We start from the raw sequence: 14,552 nt of genomic DNA, 5'->3' as shown, positions 1-14,552 counted from the left end.
AGGCATTTTTGCCTTTCCTCGTGTCCAATCCTGTGGAGGTACTTTCTATACCCCCCCGTGGCAGAAACTGGGTAATTTGGTAACTCACCTGGCACTTGTCTTTTTCGATCCACTCCTGTAGGTTGGGGATTAACCTATGCATCCATCTGGCTTTGGTCGCTGAATCCCTGAGTGGTAATATGTTCCACCTTCTTTCTGCTTGTAAAGAGGACCGCCTCCGTTTTGTGTGCCGCCAAATCTAATCCCGAGTTCGCCATCCATGACGATATGCACTTCATCGCTTTGTTCGTCTTGGTCTCCACTTCCTTGGTTTCCTTGGCAATGAGCTTGCATCCCTCAGGAAGCTCGATCCTGAGCACATTGTTGTACATGATGTTTCGGAGGAGCGGTCCGAGAACCGATCCTTGTGGAACACTCGCTGTCACCTCATACCTTCTCGTTCCTTCATCCGTCTCATAAGTCAGTGTCCTGTCGGGTATGATATCCCGGGTTCCTGCCACGAATGAAGCTCTGTGGATGCGTGTCGAATTTGCCAAGTTGAAGGCGTTGCGGATGTCTTAGTGTTACCATCGCGCAGTACTCCCTACCGGCCCATTTCCATCTAGTTCCTGCGATGGCAGCTTCTGTCATGTCGGTCATCGCCTTGATCACGTCAATCGTAGTACGTGCCTTCCGGAATCCACACTGGTTCACTAGGAGCGCTCCTTTTTTTTGGAATCCAGTTTTTTGGAAAAGTGCCTTGCTGGAGGGACTTGTTGAAGGTCTCTGCGAAGAACTCCGATTTTTCCTCCATTTTCTGTTATAGGGCGGCGTTTAACACTCCGTCAGGCCGAAACTGGATTGAAGGGCTCCGCGTTGCCGCCCATTAGTATTTTCCGCTTGGGCGGGTGCTTTGGGAACAGCGATTCTACTATTTTTCTTAGTAGAATGGGTCATGTTGGACTAAGGAATTCCTGCCTTTTAATTTCCTTCATGACCACTTTGTAGGCGGTCCCCCCCAGTCATGGGTCCACTTCTGCCTCGTCGAATATCTTCCTGAAACATTCGCGCTTGCTGGCTTTTATTGCCAGTTTCAGGGCCATCTTGGATGCCTTGCACTCCCTCGTTGCCCTTGCCCTTAGGTTTCGCCTCCTTGCACGTAGACAGGCAGTCCTTAATCACAGGATGTCCTGGTTCCACCAGTATACCGAAGCTCTTCTTCTGCACCGTGTCCTCGTAGGCATGGCGCAGTTGCAGGCAGCTGCTATTGACCTCGATAGGTCGTTGTTGACCCCTGTGGGGAAGATGATGGGGTCCAGCCGAGCGTTACCGAGAATGCTTCTCGATCCAGGGACTTAACTTTCCATTTCGGTCCTGTCACTATCCTATTCCTGTCTATGTCACTATCCTATCCTGTCCTATTTCCTATTTACCCCTCCATGGGTGAAGTGTATGGCTGGATGGGCGCTGGAATTAAGAGAATTACTAACCTCCCAGGCACTTTCTTAGTAGTGCGCTACTTATAAAGGTTATGTCGATAATCGACTCACGCCCTTTTTTGTTGTAGGTCAGCTTTTGACCACGATTGGCAAGGACCACATCCAGGGTCGCGAAGTGCTCCAAGAGGCTGGTGCCTCTTTCGTTGGATGCTCTGCTTCCCCACTCCGAAGACCAAGCATTGAAGTCTCATCCAATGACAACAGGCGATCTACCTCTTGCTTCCAAAACCAGGCTTCTCAGCATTCTTAGGAAGCGCGAAATGTCCCATCGCGGCGGGGAGTACCAGCTTTAAAAAGTAACACTCTTAATTCTGGCTTGGACGAAGCCTTCGCAGGATGTTCTAATGTCCTGAGGGGCCGTCTCTGACGACCATACGGCCGCTCCTGTACGGCTCCGAGATAAGAACGACCTGGGTCCCCCCGTCTACGACTGCCCGCCTTAGCAGCGATTGTGCTGCTTGGCAATGGTTGAGATTTAGCTGTGTGCGTCTCATTATATTTCAGTATTTGAGAGGGCGGACAATTGAATATCGGACAATTCCCACTTCCAGCCACGTGTCCCGCGTCCTTCCCAGCGTTGCTGCAGAAGGCGTATTTGGGTTCCTCCGTGCAGCTTTTGGGCATATACCCGTCCTTGCCGCATCTCCGGCATATACGTGAGCAATCGATGGCGCTCTGGAATTGTTTCGCCATGTGACCGAACTCCAGGCGTCTAGTTTGCGTAGAAACCGACGGACAGACGGACATACACATATCGACTCAGGAGGTGATCCTAATCAAGAATATATATACTTTATAGGGTCGGAGATGTCTCCTTCACTGGGTTGCACACTTTTGATCAAAATCATAATTTCCTCTGAAAGGGTATAATGAGTGCAGTAGTTGGTCACCGACTTTGAAAAAATTGCTGAAAACATAACTTCGTCAAGACTAACTTACAATGTGAACTAAAAATTTTTGTAATATAAGGTTATTATTAAAAATTTTTAAAAATTCGACAACAAAAATAATTTTAAAACCCCTATTTTAAGCTTTTAGCGTAAATTTAAAAAATATATTTAATACATTGTATTTTATGTTATTTTTATATTATTTATTATTAAAATAAAAATTAAAAAATCATTTGTATGAGTAATTTTTAGTATTTTTTTATTTTATCCTTTATTTAAACCTTTCTGATAGTACAAATAATATTCAAATAGAAAAAGAAATGTTGTTATACACATTTTTTAAAGTTTTTTTTAATTAAAGTAGTTAAGTTTCAGAGAGTTTACTAAGGATTTTGTGACCTAGTGGATAGAGCATGCGTTTTTCAACACTCGCCTCACCCCGGTGAGGAGAGGTGGTTTCAAATCCAAGAACTACCAAATAAAAATTTATGACATGAATGATATTTTAATCGTTGTAATCAACTTTATTTATGTCGGCTATTTCAGATTTTAAAGTTAAAACTTCAAACGAACTTCTCGTGTCGCCAGTATTTGTGCCCTCTTTTATTTTCTATCGATAATACATTAAAACTCAAGCGTCAGATAAAAAAAAACTGATTTTCAACTATGAAAGTGAGCGAGAGGCAAATAGGTAAAAAAACAGTTTTTCTCAGGGTCTGCAACCAAATACTCAGTTCGAAAAAAATACCAACATTTACTTCGGGATGCTAACCACTAGTACTAGTTCAAAATTGTTTATATAATAGTAAAAAGTGTCAGAAATGCTGTCAAAAAATTTCAATTCGGAAAATTAAAAATGTTATTCCACTTTTAGACTTTGAATGCGTTTTTCCCAAAATGCGTTGGATCGATCGACATTTTCTTTTGCAGAAGTGTGCAATGTTTTAGACATGTTTTTGTTGTCGTTGAACGAAGGATTTTTATTATTTTCAATTACAACTTATTTTATAGGCCGAAATTGTGTCAAAATGTACGCAAACAATTACATTTTTTATTAATTTTTATAAAAAATGTTATAAAAATTAAATTTTTAACAAAAAATAGATCTATAGATATAATAATAGTAATAATAAATATAATAATAAAAAAAACAGTAGATATAATAAATAAAAGATCTTTCTTTTAAAGAAAAGTCAAACACATAAACTAAAAGGAAAAACTTGGGATTTTAAATTTGGATATATGTAAATTGGCGGAGAAAATACAACTACCGCCGGGCACTATTTTTAATGTGGTCAGCATTCTCAACGGTTCATTTTTTTAAATTTTCTATTCAAAATTTTTGAGAATGTAGTTAAAACATTATATAAATATATATATTGAATAAGCGAGCATTGTAAAAATATAGCAAGATTTATAAAAAAATTGTGCGAGGAAATTTAAAAATAAATATAAGTAATAGTTTAAAAAACTTTGTTGCTCACCAAACATGTTTTTCGATCTGAATACTAGGTCGAGATTCGTGTAAATGTATATACGTATGCTTCATCATATATGTATGTACATACATATATCTATATATTCAATATTAGAAGGACTAGAAATTTTAGCCCACCGTTCTTTAGCCAAAATAGTCTGACTTATGTATGTATATGCCCTACCGCATTATATCGCATTTCTCTGTTTTAAATCTTAAACAGATGGTTCTTAATTTCTTACGAGAGCGCAGAAATTCTTTCCCATTAACTTTTCTATCTCCGCGAATCGATCCATGCAGCAGCGCCCATCGGTCGGTTAAACGGGAGGTGGGTTGTACGTACATATGTAGGGAGAGCCGCGCGAAAAAAATTATATGTATATTCTTGATCAGCTCCCTGCAGTACCAAAAAATCACTAAGGAAAATATTCCTCAGCATTAGAGAGGGACACACTGAGAAAAGAGTGAGAGACAACCCTAAACAACCTTATTAATGCCCTGCAGTTCCAGTGTTGAGGAGTTCCTTGTGGAACTCTCCATTACCTGCTCACCATGCATTAGGAATTCCCCAGTGCTGGTATATGAAATTCGTTAAGGAATTTTTGTATGGGATGTCCTATGCATCGGTGACCTGGGGAATTTTCTCCCTAACTGGTTAGGGAATTTCCCCAGGAATACCTGCAAAGAAATCCTAGGGAAGGTATTTGGTATTCTTTGCAAAGAACTCATCAAAGAACTCCTTGGTCATTTTTTGCAAAAAAATCCCTGGAAAGACATTTTGAAAAAAAATCATTGTCTATTTTTAGAAACCCACCACACCAATGTTTTTATGTATTAATTTGTTTTCGCAAATCGTAAACGAGTTTAAATGTTAAGAAACATTTTACAAATATCATAAACTACATTGTATTATTTTTACTTACTTTCGCCTGGACTGGGATTCGAACCTCCGTGCTTTTGTTTAATAGACCAACATGCAAGCCTCTAAGCTATCAAGGAATCGCGCGTAGACTGCGATTGACAATAATATGACTCTACAAAGGTGTATATATCAATCATTCTCAATTATTTTTTAAATCCCCATTTAAAAAAAAAGAATAAATGTAAAATTTTATATTGAGGTTGCGATATTAAAAAATAAATAAAAGTAAACATAAAGAAAACTCATAATATTGAAAGTTTTCCGGTGGGAATCGAACCCACGATCTAAGATTAACAGTCAGACATCTTAACCATTGAACCATTGGGTTAAAGTTTCACGCGAAAAATATTTAGAAACCCAAGAATATGTGATCATACTCTCCCTCTCCGCTCACTTACTTTGCTGAGAGAATTTTTTTCTCTCATCGACTGTCTTTGCATTTTCTATTGTTTTTAAAGACGTTGCATCTCACTCTTTTCTCAGTGTGTCCCTCTCTATCGTTGAGGAATATTTTCCTTAGTGATTTTTTGGTACTGCAGGGTGGTGATGTAGATAGCCAGCACTTACTAACACGCTTACAGTTTAACGTTCCGAATAGAAGGACCAGAAACTTTAGTCCTTTATTCTTAAGCCATTGTAGATCGACATATGCCCAGCATGATCCCCTCAGGATTTTATGTTCGAACTACAATGGTCTGTATAATATTATTTCTCTTTCTTCCCTGTCAAATTTGAAAACCTCCATTTTAAATTACCTACAAGAGCATACTAATTCTTCCTCGTTTTCTTTATAATCCTTCTATTTAAACTTATATACTATACTCATTATACTAACTCGAATTTATTCCCGCGATTCGAGGCGTACGTTATGCGGCAGGCGCCCCTCGGTCGGTTGGGCGGGAACCGCGCGAAAAAAAAAAAAAAAAAAAAAAAACAACGTCTTTAAAACAATAGAAAATGCAAAGACAGACGATGAGAGAAAAAAAATTCTCTCAGCAAAGTAAGTAAGCGGAGAGGGAGAGTATAATCATATATTCTTGTGTTTCTAAATATTTTTCGCGTGAAACTTTAACCCAATGGTTCAGTGGTTAAGATGTCTGACTGTTAATCTTAGATCGTGGGTTCGATTCCCACCGGAAAACTTTCAATATTATGAGTTTTCTTTATGTTTACTTTTATTTTTTTTTTAATATCGCAACCTCAATATAAAATTTTACATTTATTCTTTTTTTTTTTAATGGGGATTTAAAAAATAATTGAGAATGATTGATATATACAACTTTGTAGAGTCATATTATTGTCAGTCGCAGTCTTTGCGCGATTCCTTGATAGCTTAGAGGCTTGCATGTTGGTCTATTAAACAAAAGCACGGGGGTTCGAATCCCAGTCCAGGCGAAAGTAAGTAAAATTAGTACAATGTAGTTTGTTTATGATATTTGTAAAATGTTTCTTAACATTTAAACTCGTTTACGATTTGCGAAAACAAATTAATACATAAAAACATTGGTGTGGTGGGTTTCTAAAAATAGACAATGATTTTTTTTCAAAATGTCTTTCCATTTCTTTGCAGGAATTCCTGGGGAAATTCCCAAACCAGTTAGGGAGAAAATTCTCCAGGTCACCGATGCATAGGACATCCCATACAAAAATTCGTTAACGAATTTCATATACCAGCACTGGGGAATTCTCATGTATGGTGAGCAGGTAATGGAGAGTTCCACAAGGAACTCCTCAACACTGGTACTGCAGGGCTACAACAGCCGAGTCGATATAGCCGTGTTCGTCCACCTGTATGTACGCGTGAATCTAAGATACTATAAGAGATAGAACTATACGATTTTACGTTCATACTTTTGGACGCGCGGATCTCAGAGATATACGTTCGGAGTTTTTGTCAACATTTAAGCACGCCCCCGTTTACCCCTTTCAAAAAAAATCTTAATATAGCTCTAGCTCTGAAAAGATTTTTTATAAAATTTTAATGACAATTGTTTCAAAATTTCCAACCTAATTATGAATAATTTACAACTACAAAACAAAATTTAGCCACATCGAACCATCACTGGATTGTTTAAGTTGGTTATTTCAAAACATACAAAGTATACAACACAAACATTTTTTTGAAAATAAATTCTTATAAAGGTTGGGTGGAAAATATAAAAAACAAGAAAGCAAAGCTAACTTTGGGCGGAGCCGAAGTTGATATACCCTTGCAGTTAAGGTTGTGCCATTTCCGATCGTTTAGTCATATGGCCGCTATAGGATATAGTCGGTCGATCCTAATTATGCCAATTCCGATCGTTCTATGACCGATATAGGATATAGTCGGCCGATCCTTATGAAATTTTGTACATACAATATTTTGGCCAAATATAATATGTGTGGAAAGTCCCAACCCTTAAAAAATCCCTTAAACTCCCAAAACTTAAAAAACACCAAAGTTATTGCATTTCCGATCAATCAGTTATATGGCAGCTATAGGATATAGTCAACCGATCCCGGCCGTTCCGACTTATATACTGCCTGCAAACAAAAGAAGGATGTGTGCAAAGTTTCAACTCGATAGCTCTACTGAGAGACTAGTCTGCGTAGAAACAGACAGACGGACAGACGAGCATGCTTATATCGACTCAGGAGGTGATCCTGATCAAGGATATATCTTTATAGGGTCGGAGATATCTCCTTCACTGCGTTGCACACTTTTTACCAAAATTATAATACCCTCTGCAAGGGTATAACAAATTAAAACAAAACTTTTTCAACAACTTCATTAGCGTTATGCAAATAAGCTCTATAGAAAATAATAGATGTAACGCTATTAATAGCTTTTAATAGAGGCCGAATAAGTAGTCGATTTTCAGTTCTGATTTTCAATATTTTATTTCGGTGTTCAATTTAACCCTAAAACAGCAGCCGCTCAAATCAATGCCAAAAATGCAAGTGAATAACTAAGAGCTTACGCAGAAGCTACCAAAGTACATGTGCTAAAAAAGAACAATAAAACGCATGCGAATCTGGGAAAGCTACACTGAGAGAACTAATTAGCGATAATTACAATATTTAATGTTGGCGCAAGTCCCAACAATAGCATTCATCGAGTTTTTCGAAGTTAATTGAAACTAATTATATTTGAAAAAAATCATGCGAAGATACACAAAATAGAAGTCGATTTTGAGTTTAATGTAATAAAATTCAAAAATGTTCGATTTGGGACAATTATTCCAAAACGGTATATTTATCTTAAAGTGGGTTTGGCGGCTTCAAAAAAATTGATTTTTTTTATTAAGTCAAATATTCAAGTCAACTCCAATAAAAGTTTCAGGGATACAGACCTGAAAAGGTGGACGCTCGAGGTCAGGTATAGGCAAAGCGAAAGCTTTAAACGCGCTTTTCTCAAAACTGTGTTTTCGAAGTCGGTTGTCATGGGAAACGACGTCTCAATGGTGGACTGTTTAATATTTTTTTTATGAAAATTTCAGTCTTCTTTAAATATGTTTAAGATGTTAAATATGTTAAGATATATTTAAGAAACATAAAAGTTGCAATAAAACTTTTCATTCTTTAAACAAATTTTTTTTTAAATAGTTATTTTTTTGCCGCGCAAACCCACCAAACCCCTTTAAAGGGGATACATGAAGACAACCCCAAGCATCTTTAAAAATAGCAAGGTTGTGCAATTTCCGATCGTTTATTTACATGGCAGCTATAGGATATAGTCAGCCGATCCTTATGAAATATGACAGATATGACGGACTGAATGGAATAAGCAGAAATTCCAATCATTTTAGCTTCAAAAGCAACAAAGTTAAGCCAATTCCGATCGTTCAGTTACATGGAAGGTATAGTCAACCGATCCTTGTGAAATTGTCAGTCGGAATATGGCAGCTTTAGGACATAGTCGACCGATTCGACATATATACTGTCTGCAAGGAAAAGAAGGGAGAAGGCTCTAAAAATAAGAGACTAGTTTGCGTAGAAACAGACATTCAGACAGACAGACATGCTCATATCGACTCATATGGTATAATAAATAAAATTTACATAACCTGTAAAATAAAGATTTTGCAATTTTCTCCTATTTTGTCAGTCCAATAGTTCATTTCATCCACTTCATTCATATACAAAAGCATTCATATACATACGTTTACTACATAAAAAAAAAAACAATATGATGTTTGTTAATTTTTATTTATTTTTTTTATTTTTATGGTGGAATTACTTAGATAAAACTCAGTTTAATTTACAAGAATTTTAAAAGAATTTAATACAAAAAAAACCTTTTTTAATTAAGATACATTTTTAGACATATTATACCGTCGTTCGGTTGCCATCTCCACCAAGTCTTTGCACAATCTAAACAAATAAAGAAAAGTACGCGCTATATATATGTTGAGGAGTTTCTTTTAAATACTTTAAATTAAAAATATGATGTTTTTGAAGAATGCAATGAACGTTCGATTCATTAACATATTTCAATCGATAGTTTGAACCGATGTCTGCCCTCACTAAGCCTTGAGAACACTGACATCTCTAACGAAGAGTTGCTGTCATACCTAAATTAAATAGGCACACGACCGATTTTATTGAAATTTCAAACAGTAAAAAATTATGTCCAGTTATATTGCCAGAAAAGGACCAGCCGTTTTCTGTGAGTATGATTTCGGCGAAACGAATGGGATTTTTCTGAAAATCAATGACACTCACACACTTCATCAAAATGATTACGTAAAATGTTAATATTCCAGCAAACTTGGGAAGATGGGCCTACAACATGTCCGGATTTAACCAGTACGGTAAGATTATATTAAAACCAAAGTTACGCTGTAGTAAATCCTAACTTCAATTGCCTAAAAAAAATCTTTAGGCCTTCATCGTGATGATTGTCTGTATGAGAACGAAGACGTGAAGGAGGCCGTGCGTCGATTGCCTCGCAAGCTGTATGATGAGCGCAATTACCGCATCATGCGTGCCCTGCATCTGTCTATGACCAAGACGATCCTACCGAAGGAGCAGTGGACCAAGTATGAAGATGATGTTAAGTACCTGGAGCCCTATCTTAACGAGGTGGTAAAGGAACGCGAGGAGCGGGAAGACTGGAACAAAAACCATTAAATTTGGCACTAGCTGGACTTGTAAATGTAAAAATACAGAGTAGATTAAACCTATTTACAGTCAACTCGGTTATTGCATTGTCGTTGCGGGTAGATGCGGTTTCAAAAGGCCTTGGGATGAATGAAATTAACTTAAAGAGTCGAATTCGTCACGTTCATCGCAAACAAATAAAAACTTAAAACTTACCTTTTGCATAAATGGTATATTTAAGAGTGGACCTAAAAGTGGCACCCTTCCAAGGAAGTTGATTGCCACAGGAAAAAACCCGCTGGAAGAAATAAAATATTCGGAGTAGTAGAATAGTCGGACACATAAACTTTTTCACAATAAACCATAAGAAACATGGTTTAATTGAAAATTTAAAAGGTGGAAAATAGTTTACTGTGTAAATATTGCAAGGTTTGCATGTTTTTAGGGTGTGTTGAAAATATGTTTTCAACAATATTTATGTTGTTTTTTTGGTTTCGTATCTATTTCTTCACTTTTATAACCTTGCAGAGGATATTATAACTTAGTTAAGAAGGTGCAACACAGTGAAGCGGACATTTCCGACCCTACAAAGAATATATATTTTGGATCAGTATCACCAGATTCGATATTAGCAGTCAGTCTTCTGTTTCTAAGCAAACTAGTCTATCAAGTTTAAAACTCTGATTCAAACTGCACAAATTCTTCTTTCCTTTGCACGCAGTATATACATATGTCGGAACGGCCAGGATCGGTCAACTATATTCCATAGGTGCCATAAAACTGATTGATCGGAAAAGCCATAACTTCGCTGTTTTTTAAGTTAGAGGGTTGAGATTTTCACCCCATATTTGGCCAAAATATCAAGTATGTACAAAATTGCATAAGGATCGGCCGACTATATCCCTTAGCTGTCATAGAACGATCGGAATAGGCACAACTTTGTTGTTTTTTAAGTCAGATTGATGGGACTTGGTACAGATTCTATTTTGGACAAAATAATCTGATTTGCAGAATTTCATAAGGATCACCCGACTATATTCTATAGTTGCCATATAACTGAACGATCAGAATTGACATAACTTTGGTGTCTTTTAAGCTAGAAGGCTAGAATCTGCGGATTCCATTTTGGGCAATCTTATTTGTTCTGCCAAATTTCATAGGTTCGGCCGACTAGATCCTATAGCCGCCATATGACTAAACGATCGGAAATGGCACAACCCTAACTGCAAGGGTATATCAACTTCGGCACCGCCCGAAGTTAGCTTTCCTTTCTTGTTTTTTTTTTTTTTTCTTATTTAAGGGTACTAAAGGTTTTGAATAATAATGGAACAAATACTAACCTGAACAGGGCGAAAAATCCATAAGACTCAATAATCATACCGATTATTGGAAAACCTAACAGGACGATAAATATTCCTCCTAAGAATGCTGTCGTTCCCTTCACTTTATGGCGTTGAAAAAAGAAGCGCAAAGTACGTTCCACGCCAATCACACAACCCAGACCCGATATGAACAATATCTACGGGGGAAAAAAGGATATAGTTTTCATGGCTAAGTGCATTTTAAATGCTTTAGTACATTGCCAATAGCGAGAAGGCCCTTGTCAAAAAGCAAAAGCATGCCGAGGAAAAGGAACGATATTCCAAAGCCAGCCAGGCCGATGCCTATTTCTGTAAAATCACATCGGAAAAGTAGTTATTTGTCTTAGCCAAGTCGGGCAACGTACTTTGTGAATCCGTTATTTCAATCATTGGGGCCTACTGTTTCTATTTGTCCTGTGTATTTTGGTACGCATTAATTCCACGTAAACACCCAACTCAATTTAAAATCACGATCAGCTGATTTGATGTCCATTCAAATGTTTCGAAATAAACAATTGCTGCAGGGCTGCAACGCGAAGAGTATTGGAAAATGCTTTTGGATTTTAGCCGATGTTTATCCGCCCAACGGAAAGGCTCAATGTTAAATACAGCCAGTTTTATTTATTTTCAATTGTTTAATTTGTTAATATCGACTCAAATGACAAAAAAGAATAAGACATTTAGAATAAATGGTGTTATTAAAATCAATCAAAGAGATAGAAAACATATTATATTAAAAAATAAAATAAAAATAAGCCACGCGTATTTTTCTTTTGTCCTGTTAGCCTCGTACATAGATCGAAAAGTATTTTATGAACAAAAAAGATTATTCTTTTCAGTGTAAAAACCTTTTTTGATTTTCCTTATTTGAGATTATGGTCCCACTGACAAACAGCTGTGTTTGTTTAACCAAATGTATTTAAATTTTTAAAAGAGGTCTGCATGAAAGCGATAACTCAAAGATAGCTCGAGTATTTCTTTTTTATTTTGTGGTATTTTGTGGTATATTTTATGGTAGACCTTTCATTTGGTATATCACTCATTCAGATTAAACGCCCATAGAAAATTTTTAATTCTATGGCTATACGCGGGGACTAACAAAATTTCGCTAGTTGATAATCTAGTAGTTGTCATATAATTTTTTTTATAAATAAAAAATTACATACTATTTGTTATAATCTTACGCTATATCACTATAATTTTCAGAAGGATCGGTCAAAATTGAGACAAGAAAACGTAAAATTAGTGAATCCGTCTCAGTGGATATCCCTGTACCAACGCAGCAAGAAATTCGGTTTGCTATTCTTTTTGGATTTCGGTGTAAGCTCAAGCCTGTGGAAATATTTAGTGAGTGCCAAACAGCATTTGGAGTGCATGCGCCATCCCTTGCGACTGTTTCAAAGTGGTTCCGGAGATTTCACACAGGACGTTTTTCTGTGGAGGACGAATATCAAGAAGGCCGTGCAAAATCTGCAACTGACGATGTAAATTTTGCGCTGTTGAAGTCTAAAATTGACGAAGATCCAAGATTGATCCAGGAAATAATTTCTGAAGAACTGGGCTTGAATACCATGGCTGTATCACGAATATTACAAAATTATCTTGGATACACGAAAAAATCTGCACGATGGCTCCCTAAAATTTTAACTGAAGCTTGAACTATATTGAAAAAATACAAAAAGATGATGAATACAGATTGAAAATTAAAAAGAAATTTTTTTCTACTCTATTATGCGAAGTTTTTTAGTATATGTATATGTATATGTATATGTATATGTATATAACAAATAATATATTACATACATATAATGTGTCCCGACGTCACAAACATAGCTTTATGCACGTTTTCGCACAGAGCATAGTAGTGCAACGTCGTTAGACAAAAATTGTCGCCAGCTGCATCTGGTAAATGTTTTGTATATAATTAAAATATCTACGGTAAATATTAAGAAATTTATCGTAATGTGCGGACCTTCGAATATTTTCATTGGAAACATTCGACCGGATCCCATTATTGGACCGTTTTGGATCCGGTTTTAAGTCTGTTTTTATCGATAACTTATCGACAGCAAACGATAATTTATCGACAGTCTTTTTTTTATACTTGTATTTTTTCCGCTTTCATTATGCTCTCCTACGAAATTGTTTCAGTTCTGTAGCTTTTAAAATTTAAAACCCCTAAAATACCCGCGCAGCAAGCGCGTACCATAAACAAGCCTGTAAGCGAGTGGACAGGACGAAGAGTGACGCACAGGATCGGCGTGACATCGCCAATTAAACAGAAGAAACCTGCACCCTCTGAGAAAAGTCGACCTCCTGAGTCGATATAAGCATAACCGTTTGCTCGTCTGACCGTCTCTCTGTCTGTTTCTAAGCAAACTATCCTCTCAGCTTTAAAGCTATTGTTTACAGGCACTATATATGTAAGTGTTCCGACTTACATATTTATATAGTGCCTGACTATATCCTATAGCTGCCATATTTTGCGCGGTGCATACGTACAGTCCACCTCCCGTCTAACCGACCGAGGGACGCTGCTGCGTGACGTACGGCTTGAATCCCGGGAATAGATCCGAGATAGTTAAGCGAAAAGTAGGAGAAATTTTATAAGGATCGGCCGACTATATCTTATAGCTGCCTTATAGCTGAACGATCGGAAATGGCACAACCATACTATTTTTAAAGATTCTTTTAAAGATTCTAAAATTATTGCTGTTTCCAATAATTTTATTAGACAATTAATTTAATGATGAAATTCTCATAAGGATCGGACAACTATATACGATCCGATATATATTTCGATATTAAGCTGCTAGTTAACTGTAAGGGTATATCAACTTAGCTTTCCTTTCTTGTTTTAAATTCATATTATGGGAAATTGACTTTCTAATAAAATTCTCTGCTTTTCTTTCTTATTTTTAATAATTTTAAAATAAAGAAAATGCTAAAATTACTAGTTTGAAATATAAACCATTCTCGGCGTGGGTTAAGAATTAATTTTAAATCCAAACTTTCTTTGTGAAATAATCTTAGAATTCTTTATGAATACCGATTTCGACAAAGATTGTTTTATTAGTCAATATAAATTGGTCCTCCCATAGTAATGTACATACATGTAGTTGTAATGTACATGGGAGATGCGTGGCACACTTTTGGACTCTCTGCAATCGAGATCAGGGTAAGGGTAATAGGAAAAACCATGAACTCCATGCCCAAAAGAGCGTCAATTTTATTTAAAGCTCACCTCAATTTATTAAGTGTTGTATTAAAACGCATTCGGTGTGGTAATTAAAAGAAACAATCAAACAATATGTAAATAAAGAATTTATGTAAATAAATTTA

The 14,552-nt window shown here is 36.6% G+C and overlaps 3 protein-coding genes and 1 long non-coding RNA gene across 5 annotated transcripts; 2 read left to right on the top strand and 2 right to left on the bottom strand.

The window, feature by feature from the left end:
* Positions 1–3,860: 3,860 nt before the first annotated feature.
* Positions 3,861–5,366, bottom strand: LOC116656450. The gene is made up of 2 exons (XR_004311401.2): positions 5,166–5,366; positions 3,861–4,879 (listed from the first exon to the last, which is right to left on the bottom strand). It is a non-coding gene; the product is annotated as an uncharacterized LOC116656450 (long non-coding RNA).
* Positions 5,367–8,936: 3,570 nt separating this feature from the next.
* On the bottom strand, positions 8,937–11,800 carry LOC6501796 (vesicle transport protein GOT1B). The gene is made up of 5 exons (XM_001967143.4): positions 11,576–11,800; positions 11,428–11,519; positions 11,190–11,368; positions 10,066–10,147; positions 8,937–9,120 (listed from the first exon to the last, which is right to left on the bottom strand). The coding sequence occupies exons 1-5, from the start codon at positions 11,598–11,600 to the stop codon at positions 9,076–9,078; spliced, it is 423 nt and encodes a 140-aa protein (XP_001967179.1). The 5' UTR covers positions 11,601–11,800; the 3' UTR covers positions 8,937–9,075.
* LOC6502386 (cytochrome b-c1 complex subunit 7) lies at positions 9,257–9,943 on the top strand. Its single transcript, XM_001967144.4, has 3 exons — positions 9,257–9,415; positions 9,513–9,560; positions 9,632–9,943. The coding sequence occupies exons 1-3, from the start codon at positions 9,376–9,378 to the stop codon at positions 9,877–9,879; spliced, it is 336 nt and encodes a 111-aa protein (XP_001967180.1). The 5' UTR covers positions 9,257–9,375; the 3' UTR covers positions 9,880–9,943.
* Positions 11,801–11,875: 75 nt separating the features above from the next.
* LOC26514609 lies at positions 11,876–12,939 on the top strand. 2 transcript variants are annotated; one of them, XR_006507773.1, is made up of 2 exons: positions 11,876–12,146; positions 12,417–12,939. XR_006507773.1 is itself a non-coding variant. In XM_044717514.1 (2 exons), the coding sequence occupies exons 1-2, from the start codon at positions 12,222–12,224 to the stop codon at positions 12,866–12,868; spliced, it is 471 nt and encodes a 156-aa protein (XP_044573449.1). In that variant the 5' UTR covers positions 12,158–12,221; the 3' UTR covers positions 12,869–12,939. The 2 variants fall into 2 exon arrangements, 1 of the variants encoding a protein (XP_044573449.1); XM_044717514.1 differs by lacking the exon at positions 11,876–12,146 and adding an exon at positions 12,158–12,240.
* The last annotated feature ends 1,613 nt before the right edge of the window (positions 12,940–14,552 follow it).

Source organism: Drosophila ananassae, chromosome XR (genome assembly GCF_017639315.1).
Source record: "Drosophila ananassae strain 14024-0371.13 chromosome XR, ASM1763931v2, whole genome shotgun sequence".
Taxonomy (NCBI): domain Eukaryota; kingdom Metazoa; phylum Arthropoda; class Insecta; order Diptera; family Drosophilidae; genus Drosophila; species Drosophila ananassae.
Note: the sequence above shows the minus strand (reverse complement) of the source record. Positions and strands in the feature narration are given on the sequence as shown.